Source organism: Parambassis ranga, chromosome 19 (genome assembly GCF_900634625.1).
Source record: "Parambassis ranga chromosome 19, fParRan2.1, whole genome shotgun sequence".
In the NCBI taxonomy this organism is placed as follows: domain Eukaryota; kingdom Metazoa; phylum Chordata; class Actinopteri; family Ambassidae; genus Parambassis; species Parambassis ranga.
Window position 1 is genome coordinate 17,537,043 of NC_041039.1, and position 18,889 is coordinate 17,555,931.

General features: G+C 40.8%; 2 protein-coding genes across 7 annotated transcripts in view; one reads left to right on the plus strand and one right to left on the minus strand.

The window, feature by feature from the left end:
- The window catches only part of shisal1b (shisa like 1b), a 32,674-nt gene extending 29,462 nt beyond the window's left edge, over positions 1-3,212 (plus strand). The window contains exon 5 of the mRNA XM_028432098.1: positions 250-3,212. Within this exon, the coding sequence (XP_028287899.1) occupies position 250 (1 nt within the window). The 3' untranslated portion in view covers positions 251-3,212. The remainder of the gene's footprint in view (positions 1-249) is intronic.
- A 7,134-nt stretch (positions 3,213-10,346) lies between these two features.
- On the minus strand, positions 10,347-18,853 carry parvg (parvin, gamma). 6 transcript variants are annotated; one of them, XM_028432103.1, is made up of 13 exons: positions 18,509-18,853; positions 17,697-17,797; positions 17,187-17,251; positions 16,727-16,829; positions 16,492-16,629; positions 15,680-15,795; positions 15,527-15,582; positions 15,406-15,443; positions 15,239-15,300; positions 13,989-14,057; positions 13,769-13,870; positions 13,036-13,108; positions 10,347-11,314 (listed from the first exon to the last, which is right to left on the minus strand). In XM_028432103.1, exons 2-13 carry the CDS (start codon positions 17,758-17,760, stop codon positions 11,241-11,243), a joined length of 960 nt encoding a protein of 319 aa, XP_028287904.1. In that variant the 5' UTR covers positions 17,761-17,797; positions 18,509-18,853; the 3' UTR covers positions 10,347-11,240. The 6 variants fall into 6 exon arrangements, with proteins under 6 accessions (XP_028287904.1, XP_028287905.1, XP_028287901.1 ...); XM_028432104.1 differs by having other exon boundaries at positions 15,406-15,440; positions 17,697-17,833; XM_028432100.1 differs by having other exon boundaries at positions 17,697-17,830; positions 18,509-18,851.
- Between the last annotated feature and the right edge of the window lie 36 nt (positions 18,854-18,889).

The window sequence follows — 18,889 nt, forward strand, 5'->3', positions numbered from 1 at the left end:
AGTTGGCGGTGAAAGTGGAGCTTCAACTTTTGCTTGTAAAGGACAAGACAAGACCTGAGGTAACCTCTACTTCAGCTGCTATCCTGTCTGTCTTAGTTGTACATTTAGCCCCTTGTTGCTTAATAAGTGCAATGAAAACTACAAATCGCACAAAAAACAGGCATTACACTTAGCCCACATGCACAGTCTGTAAAATGTTAACTGAAACAAGCATAAACATTGATGCAAAGTCTTTGTTTTTCCTGACAGAATGATGCTGCGAGTGGACAAACAGACGAGTAGCAACACCTGGTTTCCTTACATGGTGCAGAGGAGCTGTCCCACGGTCACCCCCCTCTGGACCACAAACACAACACTACTGGTGGGCTAGCCATACTGCAGTAGTTACTACTACAGTAACTACTGCCCCTTTTTAATCAGCACAAAACACCCATGGACTGACATTAAGCAGCTGAACAAAGGCTGCAAGGACACACAGAGGACTGAACTGCTGCTGCCACAGCAGAGGAGGGACCGATACATTCAACTTACTGCTCACAGGGTTCAGTGATCCCCCCAAAAAATGGCTGGCAAGGCTTGGAGTATCCCAAACAAATCCAAGCTCAACTGGACAAACTGTTCGCGAGTGAGGAAGCTTGCCTGTTTAAAAAAAAAAGACAGAAATACATCTTTCTAGATATAAACATGTTTATTACACTGCTGTGTCACTTTGTGTTCAGTAGCAGTTAGACACAGTTGTGGGTTATCTATTTGGTGATTTATTTATGTGAAGTAGTCAGAGAAACGTATGAGTGGCTAACATTCTGAACATAAACGGCTTAGGTTGATGCTGAGCATCTCACTTAGAGTAGAATGTTTTTGTTACCTATTGAAAGCAGACATGTTGAAAAACAATATCTTGTATGAAATGTCTCCTTTCTGCAAAACAGCACATCCATATTGTGTCTAACGAGGACATAACACCATGCAGTTTAACTGCTCTATAGGGTTGACAATAAGGTCATCAAGACTTTTCTCTCTTCACCCAGAACATCAATGAGGATCAGGGATGCCTTCACGACAACAAAGAGCTTTATGCTACACATAACCAGACAAACCTATTCAAAACCATCTCCTCCATAACCTCACCCAATGACTTGTTTGACCTTCCTCATATCTGGAGGTGCCTGATAAACAGCTCCATTAGCAATATGATGCAAATGAATAACAATTAGTTCCTTTATAAGGAGCATTCTATATCCCACATTGATAATAGACAAGTAAGTGATTAGCCATAATAGAAAAGTCCACTGAACCCCCTTCACTGTCAGCAATAATGTACAGTAGCGAATGGCGCCTTATGTAAGAGTCAGAAAGGTTGGGTCATCACTGAGGTGTATCAGAGACCTTTTAGCTCAGTCTGCTAATAACATGAAGGTGAAGTCGATGACACACAGTATTTCTAGATAACGAACTTATCACGATCTCCAAAGATATCAGTGTCAGTTTTGCAAGAGTGAAAGAGTTAAATGGAAGGAAATCTCTTACAGTAGGGCTGCAAGTACGAGTAATATAGTTTCAGAGACAGTAGACAGTTAAAGACCAAGGATTGTGAAGCATTCAGTGGAAAAATACATGAATTATTATTATTATTATATAATTTAGAGCAGTAATGATGCAAGATTAGTTTCATTATGGACTACCGGTAATCTGCCTATTAGTATGAATATTAAAAAATAATCTGTGATGTGTGATTAGTCAGAAAGTTGCAGTTTGGTGTTATTTATTAACTATCAGAGTAGACTGGGGAACTGTTGTTCATTTCGGCATCAACATGTAACCATACAATACATTTCTGATTAGAATAAAGGCAGGGAAATTATCTATTTCCTACCTAATTGTTTCAGTTCTGCAATCATGGAAAAGTTATTTATTACCCTGCTGACCAAACCTGAATGAGCAGCTGAGGTATCCTTCAGCAATCTATAAAACGTTGTACAAAGCAGCTGCTGATGCCAGTTTCAATACAAGTGACAGGGTGTGAAGACCAGGCAGACAGAAGGTAGGTACAGTAGGAGGGGGGTGTCTGTCCCAATCTTGCATCTGGCAGCTGCCGAGTCAGTACGTGCACAGAATCTCTGGTCCCCACGTCCACTGAAAGCTAAACAGGAGATGCTGTTAATCTGCCTTCATATTCCATCTCTCTGAAGTTTTTAAGGGGAACAGAACTGTGGTCAAGTGCTCTAAGTGGGGCCTGCCAGCATCATCCTCAGTTATCAGCAATAATATTTAAATTTGCTGAGTTGTTAGAGCAAGTTAATTCCCATTTCAGTCTCTAAAGTTTAATTGCGTGTGTGCCCCAGTAGACTTGTGCCATCGCTTTCAGGGTCAGAGAAACAGGTTGTGTCCAAGGGAAATAATTGGCCTAGAGATCAGCAGTGGTTCTAAATGACACACTCATCCTTTCTCTCTTGTAGCCCCCTCCAGAGTGTGAACAGCAGCAGCAAACTGGGAGGTTTTTTTTTTAACAGGTGATTTAATTAGTCCCCAAAGCTGGTTAAGTGGGAAGACTCTGATGTGTTGCAGGAAACATGTCTCTTTATTCAGGGCTCCATGCTGTTTGTTTTGACCCGTAATAAAGGAGAGAAAAGGAGGTCTGTTCTTATTACCAGTAATCTAACACAGCAGTCACACCCAGGGAATTCAAAGAAAGCATCATTTTGCCTCTGACAAGCAGTAGCAGGGTCAGAAACGGATCCCCCACACTGTTTTGTTATGTTTTTTTTAAATGTTACAACTTGGTTTTGTGATGTTTTCTGTTTTGTTGAAAACAGTCTTGACTCTGGCCTGATGTGATGTGGTACTGTAAATCGTATCAGCTTAACCCTCTTCCCATATAAAAAGCTAACAAAAGAAATAAAAAAAAACAATGGGAAGAAGGAAGCACACATCTGTTTCAGTCTCTCCAGTTGTCATGGTAACAGTTGCCTTACAGTTGAATACCCACCTGTACACACAGAAGCTTTGTAGTGGTTGATACCTCACTTTTTTGGGTGTGGTGGTGGTGATGATGATGATGATGATGATGATGATGTGCACCACATTCTGTCTATGTATTTACTACTAGATAGAATGTACCAGTACCGTTTTCAGTTGGATTGTTATTGCACTTGTTGACTTTGTATTGTCACGACAGGGAGAAATAAAGTTTTATCTTTTCCAGTGTGTTTAAATCCCTCTGTGTCAAGTGCTCTTTGGAAAATATTATTTCACTAATCCTTTAAAACCAGGCCCTTATGAAAGCCAGGAGCAGACAAAGACAAGTCTAAAAACTATCACTACATGTGCAGCACAGTCTCATCCCATTATGTGAAAAAGTCACGTAAAGTGATCTATTACTTTTTTTTGCACCGACACGAATCGTTTGCTTATTTAGTCAAACCGTGACGTGTACACAAATCAGGCATATAACAGTAGAAAGAACTGCATTAAGAGGTAAGAGGCCTCCAGCTCCTAATGGTCCTTCATGCAGGAGTCTGGGTTTAGGTCCACCCTGTGCCATCATGGCTTTATTTTCATGAAATGCCTTATGACATAAGCGTCATTTTCCACTCACAGACGGCATTAGGCACTGCTTTGATGTATCATGCTGGCTGTCATATAAAGCTGATTCATGTCAGTCATGAAACAATACATTAAAATTCACCAATACTTCACTGGCAAAAAAAGCGTGATGCAGACAAGAAACACAATATTATATATATATATATGCTGTCACATAAAAATAGACCAATTTATGTCACTGTGCACAAAACAGTTACAAAACCTGTTATTTTACATTATGGGATAAGACTGGGCTGAAATGTGAAAATACTGTTAATAAAACTATAGTCCTGTAGAAACACATTTAATCATTTATACTAGTTTATATTTTTCTTCTTGTAGGTTCATTAAAAAATAAAGCACGTCAGCCAGTATCAGCAGAAGATTAATAAATATTAAAGGATAGTGTGGGCTAAACTGACTCTGGGTCTTGAAATAAATTATGTACCCTTTCTACTTGGCTTTAAAGGACAAAACAGTAGTTTTTATATTGAAAGCTGGAATACATAGAAGAAGTAAATAGATATTAAAAAGATAACTTTCTCACTGCTCCTACTTTTTGCATGTTTGTGGTTTAAGGAAGTCCATAAAAAGGCACAATTCTAGAAGAGTTCAGAAATGTGACTCTACAGCTTCATAAGCTTCAGAGTGTTTGCTTTTTTTATACTCAATCAATACACCATGAGATGACGCCTCCACCTTCAGGGCAGTAACCTTTTCGATCTGGCAGAGCCACGTCCGAAGCTGGCCAACTCGGAAGCATCATTAAAGAAATAAGCTGACGGTGAGAAAGTAAAGCAAAAAAAAAAAAAAAAAAATCAGACAGCGCCAGGCCGTGTCACAGATCAACACCTCGCTTCAAATCAGACACCTGCTGCCTCCTGCCTTCAACAAAGGCCCCCGCAGCACAGAAGTTTGTTACCACATTGTCAAGGTCCCCTTGAGCTTTCCTAACAAGCTCTGACTTGCATTTTTACCCAACTCTCATCCAGCTCTGTCAATCATCCTGCCAAGGTTCAGCTTATCAGGCAGATTCCTCACTCTGCCATCTTTTCTCCACCCTATCCATCTATGTCCTCCTCCTTCCTGAATGCCAGTAACCAGCGCTCTTCCCATCTGCGTATATGGAACCAATTGCTGCCATCCATCACCATTTAAAAACCATTGTGTGGATTTCCACATCCTGCTGTTATTGAGGAGCCTGATACATCCTGCCAACATTTATCTATTAAAACTCCATTAGGCATCAGCTTCCCAATGCCCTGTCTACTCCGGCCAGATTTGCTGTGGCACTAAGACCACATTAACATCCATCTGAAGCAGATATTAATGTTATATTTGATAATGTCCATTAAAACCACCTGACTATGACTACTGGCAAGAACAGAGAAGAAGAGCACACAGCACAGTACTGACTGACAGTTGGTCTTACTTGTCGGTGGAGGATTTTACGGTTGGCTCGTTGTCTAAGTCCTGCGTTTTTATAGACATTGCACAATCATGACCAGATGTCTGTGCTGTTAATTAGAAAACATCTCAACAGGTGTTAAAACAGTTGAAAATGTGGAAGCTCCCCATGACATTGTTATTGAAGCAATTGCATTTTTACTGCCTCTACAGACAGAGCTAAAAACCCAACACATACTGAATGTTTGTCAAATAATTACACATCACAGGTGAGTCAATCATGGCTTCCTGATTGCATGGAAGAGTGCAGACTCTTTTGGTTTTTACAGAATCCTGATAGTGTGAATGGTTTATTTTTTGTGATTATTTAAATATAACAACGTCAAATTTAACATAATTTTGAGGTTTGGTTTTACAGAATTTATATTGGCCTTTATTTTTATATTCATACAACAAGACATTAATGATGTAAGCTGTCAGCACACTGACAAAGACACATCGTTGATTGATAATTATGAATAAAAGCAAACAGTTTACTGTTTAATGTTATGACGCACCGATAAGTAACAAACGTTCATTAGTGAGTGGGGCTGAGTGACACAGGGAAACTGTAATGATGCTGTTTGGAAGCTGTCAAAGAAAACCATTGCTTTAGATTGAAATATTTTTAATGCTCAGTGGAACATAAAATATGTGGAGAAATTGTGACAATGTGTAACAGACGCTCCGCATGAAGCAAATATTACAGCGATACAATTATGCAAAACAGCCTCTGAGCAGTCATGTTTACATCCAGAGAGGCAGCAGCATCATATCCAACAACTTCCAACTGCTGCAGCTTCACAATGAGAAGAAGAAGAAACACACAACCAGGTCAGGCTGGAGACTCAAACATCTCCACCACGCCCACAAACCAAGAGCAAAAACCTCAACAGTAGCATGCTAGCACAGCACAGCATAACATAGCACAGCACACTATAGCACAGCAGCAATAAGGAGAAATGTCCCAAACATACAAATAACAGGTCAGAGAAAAATAACCCACCCAGGCTCAGACTTTATCCAAAGCACACAAACTAAACGGAGCCAAAACAAGCACGCGGTTAGCATTAGCAGGTTGCTTACCTTAGGCAGCAGGTGCCGAGATGGAAGAGCTGGTGTCAACATGGAGGAAAAAACAAACAAGCTACTGGAAAAATAAAGAAACTTGCTGGTGTCCTGCACACTTCTGGTCACACAATTGTCCAAAAAATGACAAGCTGGTTGCTTTGACTAGCTTGTTGGAGGAATTCTTGAAAGCTGTTTGGTTTGTTTTTAGCAGAAACAACGAGATCCTGCGCGAAATCCAGGTGGGCGGGGCTTCACCGCACCAAGTGGGCGGGGCTTCATCGCACCTGAAAAGGTGCGTTTGATTTACTGTTCCCTGCACATCAGGAGTTTTTGGACACATCAGGAGTTTTTAGAAACCTATGATAGTCAGCATTAAATCAATATATGGAATCTCATGCATATAACACACACATGCAGATTAATATTAAACACAGACATGTCACTTTATTTTACGATTTATCGGATTATTCATACATTTGACAGGTTATTTTTAACACCTTTTAGTTATTAATACGTTCTCACACTGCTGATAAAAACACAGATGTGATCAGGACGGTTGCTGCAGCAGCTCCTGTGTTGCATCAGTACATTTTTTTTGGATCGATGTTGTCAGTACAGCTCTCCTGTCTACTGCAGAGTTCAGGCAGGAGCTGTGTGCTGCATCCTCTGGATGTCTGAGCTGTAATCTCTCCCAGACTGGCACCACATTGTCCACCTTTTGGCTGAGGATCAAGATTAGGACAAAAAAAAAAAAGCAAACTATCTCTAGGATTTAGAATACTTTGCAAAGCTATCATTTAATATGCGTTTATGAAAAAGAGACTTTGACATGAACATGAAAAAGGATGTGACTCTTGGTGCTGGCTCTTTTTTTCTGTGCAGAACTTGTTTGATCTCTTGTGTGACCTCCCACTTAAAAAAAGACTTCAGTGTTTGGCACCAGCTGCTGAAGCCCAGCTTACTATAAATACTGAGGACGGGTCAAATACAGAGGACAAGAAGTTTCCCTCGGGAGCAGTAAAAGAAAAAAAAGGAGGAGAAACTAAACTTTTTTTGAAACTTGGGCAGAAATCATGTGTTTTGCTTTTGTGGTAAAATTCAAATATCACAAATGACATGACTTCGATGCAGCACCCTGAAGAGAGATGACGTGATAAAAATACAGTTTACCACTATAAAATATCAACACTGGAACGCACACACCCGTGGAAATGGTTCATAGACGCTTATTCACCAAAAAGACACTAAATCGGTGCTTTTTAACATCTTCTGGACTGTTATAAGAAGCCATATTTCACTGTTGAAGCCCCTAATTTCCTTCTAGATTCATGCTAACTCTTGCTTTCATCCTCAGTGGCTCACTGTGTTTTATTGATCTGATTGGTTGAAGCTACCTCATAGTGTAAATAATTTATCCTGTGTGATGCTTTTCAACTAAATGACCAGAAAATAAATCATCATAAATCTCATATAAAAACATGAAAACTCATGTTGTTGTGTGAAAATTCAATAAAACACATGACAATACATTAATAACTTTTTGCATCAAGTGCATAATGTTTCTGTAAATACACTCACAAAACCACAGGGGTTCCTGTATTTATTAAAACAACTGAATAGCAATTTCCCTCCTGTGGTTTTCATACACACCTCCTCTCCGGCCTCCGGCTCTACGATGATTGCGTTTTGAAACATAATCATAACCTCCTTAATGATTCTTGAGTGTGGCAGCCTACCGGTAAATGCTTAACGTTGATGCAAGACTCATGATGAGATGGGAAATTGAAGCAGTCTGATGAAGTATGGGCGTTCCGAAGAGTCCTGCAACTGGGTCAGAGACAGAGGAGGCGACCTCGGGACGCCTGTCTGCTGTCAGCTCCTCGCCACTTACCATCGCTATGGATACGAAGGCTGAAAAGAAGCCTGCGCCAGCATGCATTGTGTCACTTCTGCAGACCACAAAACAATTTCACAAAACAACTGCAGTCCAGAATGTTTCATAATAAAACTTTGATGAGTTATTGCCCTCTGTCATCTGAAAACATATTCATGTCCTTAACAATAATTTTGCAGAAGAATGTAGCAGAGGAACGGAGACAGATGGAGATGAATGAAAAATGAAAAAGTGTTGCAGCAAAATCATGGTTCTCAAGAAGAGAGCAGGTTAGAAAAGTGGCAGCTGCTTCTTGAATAAAATAATGCCCGAAACCAATGAGTAAACACAGCCAGCTTCAGGAGTGCCCTCACTTTAAAGAATAACTGGAATAAACAGGAGGCCATGAGGAGCTTGGCACAAACAACAGAGCTGAAGTGTAGATGGGAGCTACCTGATAGAGCTTCAACATGACAGCTTCATGAAAGGATGATCCTCACAAAGAGAGCTCTCAGGAGGAGCTCTTCATCAAAATGTCACCTCTTCAGACTCTCAGAGAGCACGATGAGGAGGTCCGAACAGCTTGAGGAAGAGAAGTAGAGGAAATGCAGGCTAAAGAAGAGCTTTAGCTCCACGATGCAGAGAAGGAGACAAAAAAATACTGAAAGTGGAGTTCCACAAGGACGTATGTTGGCTCCACTTATTGTGTTCCTAAAGGTCTCTGATCACAGCCTGCTGACGGCCTTTTATTTTCAAATGACAAACATAAAAACAGAGGCAGCACAAGCATCGGTTTATGCTGAGACTGATACTGCGCTGTTGGTTCTGTTCCCCTTTTCATGCAGAGATGCATCTGCTTGGTGTGACAAGGGAGGCAGATATTACTCATGTTTCCTGTCAACATTTTGGACGGAATTCTGACAACTATTTGTCCAGTGGATTTCCAGGCAGAGAGACAGCTCCGGGCAACACCCTCGAAACTGAAAAGGAGGACTAAATGATTTCCACCAAACTCTCAGCCCCTTCCTAAATGATGGATTTCTTCTGTTTTTTAAATGCAGGACATTATTTTGGGAGTCTGTGTGGGAGATGTGCTGTCCTAATGAAAGAAGAGGAAGCAGAGCCGAACAGGTTTAATCCCTTAAATGTTTATTTTACACTTTATCCTTGTTTGTTCTGATGGATTAGAAACATGGTGTCAGACTAAGCTGTGACCTTTTTTGTTGATGTGCACAGAGGCTAAAAAACATGAATCTTTCCAGTCTTTCACTCACATTGTGTATCACTGCTCTAATTGCTTGTCAACTGAAGTCTACATGAACTCATGTAGTACACATTTGTGATAACTTCATCATAGCCAGTAGTTTAGGAGGGAATAAGAAACCCTGATACGAGAGGACAGAGAAATAAAAAAAAATATATCTACAAAATAAACCAGGAAATAACAATATTATTAGAAAAACCGATGAAGAAAACTTCAACTATGACACTTTTAACACCCAAATTTTTAAAATGCAAAGTTAGAATTTATTTTTCTACACATGGTTTTGCACTGGTTGATGCTAGCTTTAGCTTTAGCTTGCAATAAACAAACCATTCAGGGATTTCTGTTTGTTTTCATAAACACGCTTCAGTCCATGTCATTCATAAACTCTATGGGAGTGTTCCATAAACATAAATAATCCGTCCATATACTCTGTTAGCACAGGTGTAACCACGTATCTGGAGGATGTATGGTCAACCAAATCCTGGAAAAACACAGCTTTATGAAGGTAACTTTGAAAAACAAATTCTAGTTCACAGTCATTGAGGATGAGGTGTGTAAAGTAAAGTAGCTCAGATTTCATAATAAGCTGTCCTCTAAATGAGGAGCAACACACACACACACACTCACACCTTTATCTCTGCAGCCTTTTGCTGTTCCGCAGTCGTATTTTCATTGGACTGCCAAGCAAATTTTATGCAAACTTTTCGAAATGTCAGAGGAAATAAAATGTGAATTAGAAGTATTTTCCATCACCTCAGTGGAAGGAAATAAATTGGCTTCCTGAATGTCAACAAACACATCAACAAGAATACTGAAAGGGGAACTGTGAAAGTGTTCTGGCTGTTTAGTGTTGCATATATCTGGTACTTTAACCTTTGTCTCTCACACACACACACACACACACACACTCACACAGACTGTGCTAACCAAGGTACAACCCTGAAAGTAAGATAAATAATATTCCTAATTTTAGCCGCCTTTTAATCCAGCACATCAGTAAAATGAGTTTTGTCGGAAGTGGATCTATCGTGGCTTCATTGTTCACCCTCTCTGTGAACAATGCAATAAAAACAGAGGTGTCAGCAGGAACACACAAAGAAGCGGAGAAAGAAATAAAAAATTGTTTATTGAGAAGTGACAGTCAAAGATGGGGGAAGGGTGTCTCAGGAATGAAAAGTGCCATGTTCCAATAACTGTCAGCAGAAAAAGCAGCACAGAGCATCCTGAGAGGAGAAGATGAATGGAGGCCAGAACCGAGCCAGAAATAAAACATAAACACAGAAAAGTCAATATAATATTTATGCAGTTATTGTTCAAACGGTGTAATCATTTTTCCACATTTGGCACAAACATTTGCTGGGACTCAAGGATTCACTGATTAAAATGTGGTCATCAAAGTTTGTCATGACTGTGACCTCACGTCCATCCTGAACAGGTAAACACGATTGGCCCTAACTGACGAAATGTCACACAGATCTGTAATAATCTGATAAAATGATGAACATGACATTTTATATCCAAAAGGTCAAACACCAGCCCCACTGTGGCGCGGGCTACAAAAACGCTCCCTGCAAAGTCCAACCCCAACATTTATGAGTCTGGACAGAAATGGACACAAACACAACTGGTTGTCTGGCTGTGATTTTGTACTGATGTCGTTGCAGTTTCACATCTTAGCGGTTATCCTCAGTGAGGCAGACTACTGAAGATCAGCTGAATCATTTGATGTTCTCCCATAAGAAGCTGAGAAAGGTGTTTTCTGATGCACTGACGCCACAGCTCGCTCCACCACTTTGAGCTTTGATGTTTTTGGTATTCTGCTCTAGAGCTTGTTAAATATACAGCGACATTAAAAAGGCACAGCTGCCAGTTGTTCATTTATTTGGCTGTACTGTGTGAGTGAGTACAGGTTTTAGGATGAATAGTCAAAACAATGAAAATAAGATCATCAGAATCCAGCTTTGTTTTAATGTGCTGCTCCTCTTCACATGATGTCCTCTCTCATTTCTGTTTGTGCTTCGTGAACAGAGCGTACAGGACTTTCAAGGTGGCTGTGACGTCCTGAGAGACAATGTCTGTCACAACATTCACAGGAGACACAATGCACCGTCAGCATCCAGTACAAGCCAGTGAGGCAGTGTGAACATGTGGGTGCTTTTTACCAACATTAGCTAATAACTATTCTCACAATCCATCACAGCAGGTCACAGATCAGGTAGACTAAAAAAAGCATTAGAGGGAAACTTAATCAATACTTCCATGGTGAGATGAGATCTCAACAAAATTGCTCTCTGCTGTTGTGAGACGCTCTAACTTAATGGATGTGGCATAAAGATCGACTCCACCATTGGCTAACCTGATTAATGCACGCAGCACCTTCCCGTTTTAGGCCCTCGGTGAAGGGATTCCTCATTCCATAACAGCAATTATGCCGTTAATTAAAAAGACACTAAAAATGAATTAAATTAGCCGCTTGCTCCCGGCTTAGATTAATTGCACTGGTCCTTACATTAACAGTTATCCTGTTGAGGATTTATTTTACAATCACACGCTCTGCAGCTGGCGGCCAGTGCTGTGGGAAAGTTTTAGTGACTGTGAGGGAGTAGCTGAACTCATAGAGAATACAGAGCATCTTGTCAATAATGGATCTGCAGGGAAGTGGGGTTGATCCATTTGCTATTGATTGTTTCACACACTTAATGCAAGTTAGTAATTCTCCAGTCACTCACTCAGGTTTACTTCTCTCCTTTTGGAGTGATGTGGCCAAATACTGACTATTTTTGTACCAGTAGTTTTGGTTACATAGCGCCAAACAGTTGGTTTCTGAATGTTATAGTGACACCTGTGGCCATAAAGTGAACTGCAGCATGCAATCCATGTCATACAGGAGGCACCTTTTTAATAGATGAACAGATGTTTCAGCCTCATTTTTGGGGGCTTCATGCCATTTACATAAGTAGTGTAGTGTAGTGTAAAATTATGGAACCTGTAATTAAAACCATTAAATTATACAATTTAAAATAAAACTGTGCTTTGTTGCTGTATGACTGTTTGGTTGAATGCTATGTTTATGCCACAAACATCAATAACACCATTATTTTATGGTGGAAAATATGATAATTGGCAGTCACAATTCGGGGCTGACAGACACAGCAAATTTCACATTGAGTTTTCCTGTGTGCAGATAGCAGATAGATAGCAGATAGAATCTGAATATTTCTGCTTCCCTGCCTGATAACCGTGTGATCTACAGTAGCAGCGCTCATGAATACAGATAACATATCTTCCTCCAGACAAACACACAGTGAATATATAGCCTTAGAGGTGATGTTGAATCCCTGTGTCTATCAACGGACTCCAGAGTGACACCATCTCTCCCTCACTGTTCCTCTCTAAATGGACGTTGATGGACTCAGATTGAGTCAATCATCCGCAGCGAAACTCATCGAGACACGAGTCGCGCTTATTCATATTCCGCAAGCAATTCCCTCCCTAAAACGCTGTCATACTCCACACTCCAGCGTGGAGATTAATCCAAGTACCACAGCGAGCCCCATCCTCATCTGACACATAAACCGATTTTGGCATTTCCCTCTCATCCAGATAAATGCTCCTGATAGAGGATATCATCTGAATTAGTTTGACACTCCTGCCTCGCAGCTTCAGTGAGTTACAACCATTCCACTCAGAGGCATTCTGTTGTGTTTTGTTTTCACGTCGTCTGTGCCTGGCATTTTAATTTGAGTAAATCTGCTGTAAACAGGTCTGAGTGGTGTTCTGTGTGAACTTTGCTCACCTTGCGGCTCGACACTGGACAGCTGCAGGCCGGTATCAGTCAGGAGGTCTAAGGCCAAGGTCACATTATGAAGCTGGAGCAAAACACAAACAATGTTAACCACACATTCATCTAACGTATTTGAAAATATTTGTATGTGTGTGTAGTTTGAAATTTAAATGAGCTGTAAAACACGCACACCCCGGTAGGCGGCTGGAAGGAGTCGCCTTAAGGGTGCAATAAAGTGGAGCAAAGTTTATCAGCCTTTGGGTCCCCCCCTGCCGGCCTGAGGCTCCAAGCACATTAACTCATCTGACTTCTGGCATATCCGAAAACTACTTATTCCAAACATGATGATGAAGTATGTGTGTTTATTTCAGCATGTTGACTGAGAACATCACTGTTTCACTCTTTCCATGATGCCTTCATCAGTGAATCTCCTTTTTGGCTGAGCTAATCATGCATCTGATTTTATTAAGGGAATTTTACAATATTAATGTTATCAGGATTTACAGCAGATTGACGCTCATTATCCACCACTTGAGATGAGACTAGCTCTAATTCTTAAAACTAATTGTTAACAAAAATCAATTAGTTGTGTTTTTTTTATGAATACAAATAAATGCATCATTTGTGAGTGTCCACATGCAGCATGATGGTGATAATGATGTATACTAACAGGGTAAAATGTCGTGTGAGCCTCTCTGAGGAAGCTCTTGACGTGCTGTGAACACAGAGTGAATCCATACCGTACCATCTCAGAGTCATTGACAGGGGTCAGGTAGAATTCGAAGAGTGGGACGAAGAAGCCTTCCAACTGTCCGATCAGCAGCAGCAGAATCACACCATCAGCAAACTGGACAGGAACACACACACAGGATGTTGAAACACGTCCATGGAAGGCGATCTAATCTCAGGGGAGGTAATCGCTCAGTCTATTTTCATTACAGGATGTGTAAGCACAGCAGTCCAACCTGTTTGTCCATATCAGCCACCTGCAGACCCATAGATGCCATGTTCTGGTTCACAAAATGTAAGATGGCCTGAAAATGGAAGAATATCGAGGATAGAAAGTTAATAAAATGAAATCAAAGCCATTAAAGAAAGAAGTTTGTTCTAGAGACTCACACAGTTAACTTAGGTTAATGGAGACATTGCTCAGCTGTTAATGTATTGATGTCTATGATGTAATATGTTAAGTCAATCAATCATCACATATACTCACAGGTGAAATACATGCTAATCTAATGGTGTAATGTAATTGTCTACACTTCCTGTCTCCTAAGTGGCTGCTGCGGGGCGTGTCATAAACATGAATGTCTCCTAGAGGGAGGATATATGTGCATTCACTGATGCTTATTCACACAGCTAACAGCTATAATTAGGAAAATTAGCCGGTGTCTTAACAAATGTGAATTGATATTAGTGTAAAACTTTTACCACAGTTTGCCTAAATCTAGAGCTGCAGTTCCTCAAAAGGGTTGACTTGAGGCAGCTGTAAACCCACAGACTCCTGTGTTGAATAAAAGGCTGTTTTTGGTCTCGATATATATAATTTCATGATACCAGGGGGGATTCTTTATGCAGCTTACCCAGTAAATTATTGAGGATTAGAGTTATGCATGTCTCCTCAGGCGTAACTCTGCCACCTCCAGGCCAGAGCAACCACAGTGAAACTGCAGTCCAAACCACATACCTGACAAATGTTTACTTTTAATTTGTACTAAAGCTTCCCCTTAAAAAGTTTGCATGGCATATTGATACAATTGGAACACACAGTGACAACACTGTGCTTTAAAGTTTGACCAACTTTTTAATTTATTGACTTGGCTGACTAATAGTATAAAGTTGCGGACACCAAAGGATTTCAAAATGCTTCATAGGACCAGGTGTTACAGTCCTTTCTTTAGAAGACGCCTCGTTATAGGGGCTGGATTTGATGTTGACCCTGGTGAGGGATGACATTGATGGTAGAGACTACTTATTCCTTATTTGTGTGACACATCATGTGTAGCCCAGCCTCATGGGGTGTTTCGGCTGTTTACCGTAAGACATGCAGCCTGTGGCGGGTAAGGCCCACCACAGAGTGACGGTTGTTTCAAGTGAAGACAACAAACGCAGTATGACATTCATCTCCTGCTTCTACATCTCCCCTCTCACCGGAGATGAGACAGAGTCAACACCTTGAGCTCTGTCAGCCCTCCTCCCTCTGTCCTTGTTATACCTTCTTCACTGTGTTGACCTTGTGAGCCTCAAGCTTCAGCAGTTGCTCGATGGGATCTTCCCCTGGGTGACCAGACAGCCAGAAAAATGTGTTACTAGGCTTTAATGCTGTTTGGCTGACATTCAGGATGTCACATCAACTCAACCTTCCACTGCTCTCTCACTCACTTTCAGTGTTGCTGGGGGATCCTGAGCCCACGTTGCTGCTGAAAAAGACACAAAAAAAAACAAAAAAGATTCAGTCTAGCCCTGGGTTGTTTTTTCACAGCATCACACGGGACAGACTTACCTCTCCTCTGTTAGGACTTCTGTCTGCACAACAGATTTAATTCCACTTTGGCTGACCTGAAATGAAATTTAAAGCGAACCACAAATGAGCAGCAAATTATACAAGATGTGATTGAAACAGGGAAAAAATAAAAGTGCTGAATCCAAAACTCACTTCAATAACTACAACTTCAACCTGCACATTCACAGGCAAATCCAGTTCAGGCTGGAAGCATCTCACCATGGCAACCAGCAGATGAATAGTGGCCAGAAGGTCTTTGTTGTGGATGACTGACAGGCAAACAGCAGAGAACAAAACACACACACAAAATCAACGTGCACTGGTGTGACAGGCCTCACTGCTAACCAGTATGGAAGCACAAGAAGGCTGTAAGAAGCCTGGATACAGATGAATCCATAGCTGTGTCATAGGTTCATGAATTAAAAAAAACTGCTAGCCTGTGTGTGTAAGATCAGTTTAAATGTTACCATAGCGCCAGGGGCTGAATACATTTTGCAGTAGCAGTGTTTGCTGATGATCTTTTTTGGGGATTTTGTTTGTTTGCGAGTTTCAAATATTGCAGGAAATAATGATATGCAACAGGTTAAATCCTCCTCCTGGATGTAATCAGCCTGAGTGTGCCCTGCTGCTGGCTGGAAAACACCAGAATCAGACCATCTGATTACAGCAGTAAACACAGCTGTCACCAAACCAGCATGTGTGAAGTTAAATAACACAAGCCAGCACCTTCCTCTGTCTTCTGAGGATAAAAATCAGAATATAAAGTATAACGATGTTGATTTAAGTTGCTGACAGCTAATGTAAAGCAGCTTCACGTCATTTTATCTCCACTGAAACCCCTCACATTTGGTGTGAGCACCCTCCAGCTCGCACCAGATCCTGCTGTCATGTGAAGTTGGTGCCAGAAGAGAACATTTGTTCACTTGTTGCTTTGTTGCTGAAGCCCAGTCAACTGCATGACTCACGTTTGATGTTCCATTTGATCTGACTGCTGTCCTGCAGCCTCCTGTCCAGCTCCTCCAGGACCACTTCCAGCTTGCGGACCTGAGCCATGCTGGTCAGCGCTATCTCCTCGACGTCCAAGTGCACGTTGGCTAACCTGGCTGCATCGATCAGGCAATGTTTGGATTTGTTATAGAAGTCAAATAATAATTGATGGGATGACTAACTTACATTAAATAAAGTGTATTATTATCTCACACAGCATGTGATGAAGCACCAGTCCATCATACAGGTCCTCCTCCAGACTCTGAACCACAATGTGCTCCGATTTCAAAGTCCGATTGATCCAATGAACCAGTGCCTACCACAACACAAAACAATCAATACTGTGATCAATATGTAGCAATAATATGAAGGAGATGTTGAGCCAGACACCAGCTTTAAGGAGAAAACTCACCCTGTAGCTGAAAGTTAGATTTATTTAAGACTTTCCATTGAGCTGCCATCTTTATCTGATTTTAAATCTGGTCTCACAGACGGCACACTGTGGCTCTCTGATCTGTCTCCCATCACTTCTTATAATTATGTTCATTAAAATTTCACTGATCCTTCCACCTCTCCCTGCATCACATTATATTCATGCTCTCTGCAGCACATACACAACATTATAAAGCTGTGTTTCCTGTTGTTATGTCACAGCAGGATTTTCATTTCTTACCTCCTTCAGCTTTTCAAGTTTGGGGTCTTTCAAAGCTGTCGGCTGAATTACTTTCCTCTTCTCTCCTGTGTGAACATAACGCTGCATCGATCAACATGCACATCTTTTCATTTGTACTCAGACACTCATGTACAGATGTCCTTCATCATTTCTTCATATATGTTTATATCATCCAGTGTATTGCATCAATTTGTTTTATATTATCATATATTTGTGATACAGTGAAAAGATGCTTTTTATGTCTATAACTGTATGATGACAAACTTTCTCACCAGACTCTGTGGTTTGGAGCATTTTATCATCTTTTAGCTTATTGTTTTGGTTCGTGTCATGTCTGAAGCTTATCAGCATTTTTAGACATAACATTAACATTATTGTGATAAATAAATATATCAATAGCTGTAGGACATGTAGCACATGCTAGTAGCACTAGTATACTTTACACAAATCACCAAAGAGTCACTTTCTATATAGAATTGTGTGAATATCCAGTTTACTATGATCACATACCCTGAAAAGACTCAAAATCCTCAGCGTCCTCCTTTTTCTTGTGGTCAAAGATGTCGGCCTCCATCACTCCAACTCAAGTTAATATGCTCACCTCTGCTGGCCTGTCAGCAAAACCTGCATTTAAGTCAAGTCTGCTGCTGAAAGAAAGGGATTTTTAACCACAGTGGAGTTTTTTCTCTTCAACACATCTTCGCCCCTCTTTGCTGTTTCTCAGTAAATCTCCTTGATCTCATTGCTCATCTTCCTGCAGCAGCTCCTGCTGCAAGGTATTGACTCCCTGACCATCAGAGGAAGATGCTGATTGTAGTGACAGACAGGTTATTGTAGAGTGAATATCTTGTACTCACAAATTTCTGCTTTTCAAGTACAAACAGCACGGTGCTCACTTCAACGTTACAGTGCACCTTTTGAAGGGATCTTCTCTGACTGAGGAGTCAGACTTAAAAACAAGGAAGAGGTTTAGTTTCCTCACTTCCTTCTCTTATTTTTTTACAGAGGCACACTCAGCAGATAAATACTACGACTATATATACCTGCAGATTTGCAAGTCTGTGCTTCTCCCTCTGAACATTTCGAATCTTATGGTCTGAGACAAAGCACAGCAAACACAGAAAGAAACACATTCTGACAAAACAGACACGACCTGGAGCGTGTCAAACTGTTGTTTCCTGGATCTGGTGAAAAAGAAAAAGGCTCAGTGAGCAGCTTTTTCATTCCCTGTGTGTTTTATGTGTGTGTGGCTTCCTTTTCCTGAGGTTGACAGTAACTTTCAAACAAGGTCATAAACAAAAAGTCTTTCTGAATAAGCTTACCTTCAGCACTCTTGAGAGAGACTTGACACGAGCGGGTGACTTCTGCTGAATTGAGTTCCTTAACTGATGTCAACTGTCAAAACAGCGATGTAGAAATTAAGTGGCGGGCTGCACTCAATCTGAATGGAGCCTCTCGGGAATTCTATCAATACAAAAGCCCCGACTGCACTCAATTTTCAAACGGTTGCTTTGAAAGAAAATAACATGTCAGAGGGTCGAAAGGGAAGATGTGGCAGAAGAAGGTAGCACTTCCTCTTTTTGATACTGAGTGTTTTCACCATCTGCCTGTGAAACATTAATAATAAGTATCAGTCCACGGTAAAGAGAACAAGGAAGGACCTCTTGGGCACAAATGTATTGTATTGGAGGACCAACCACATC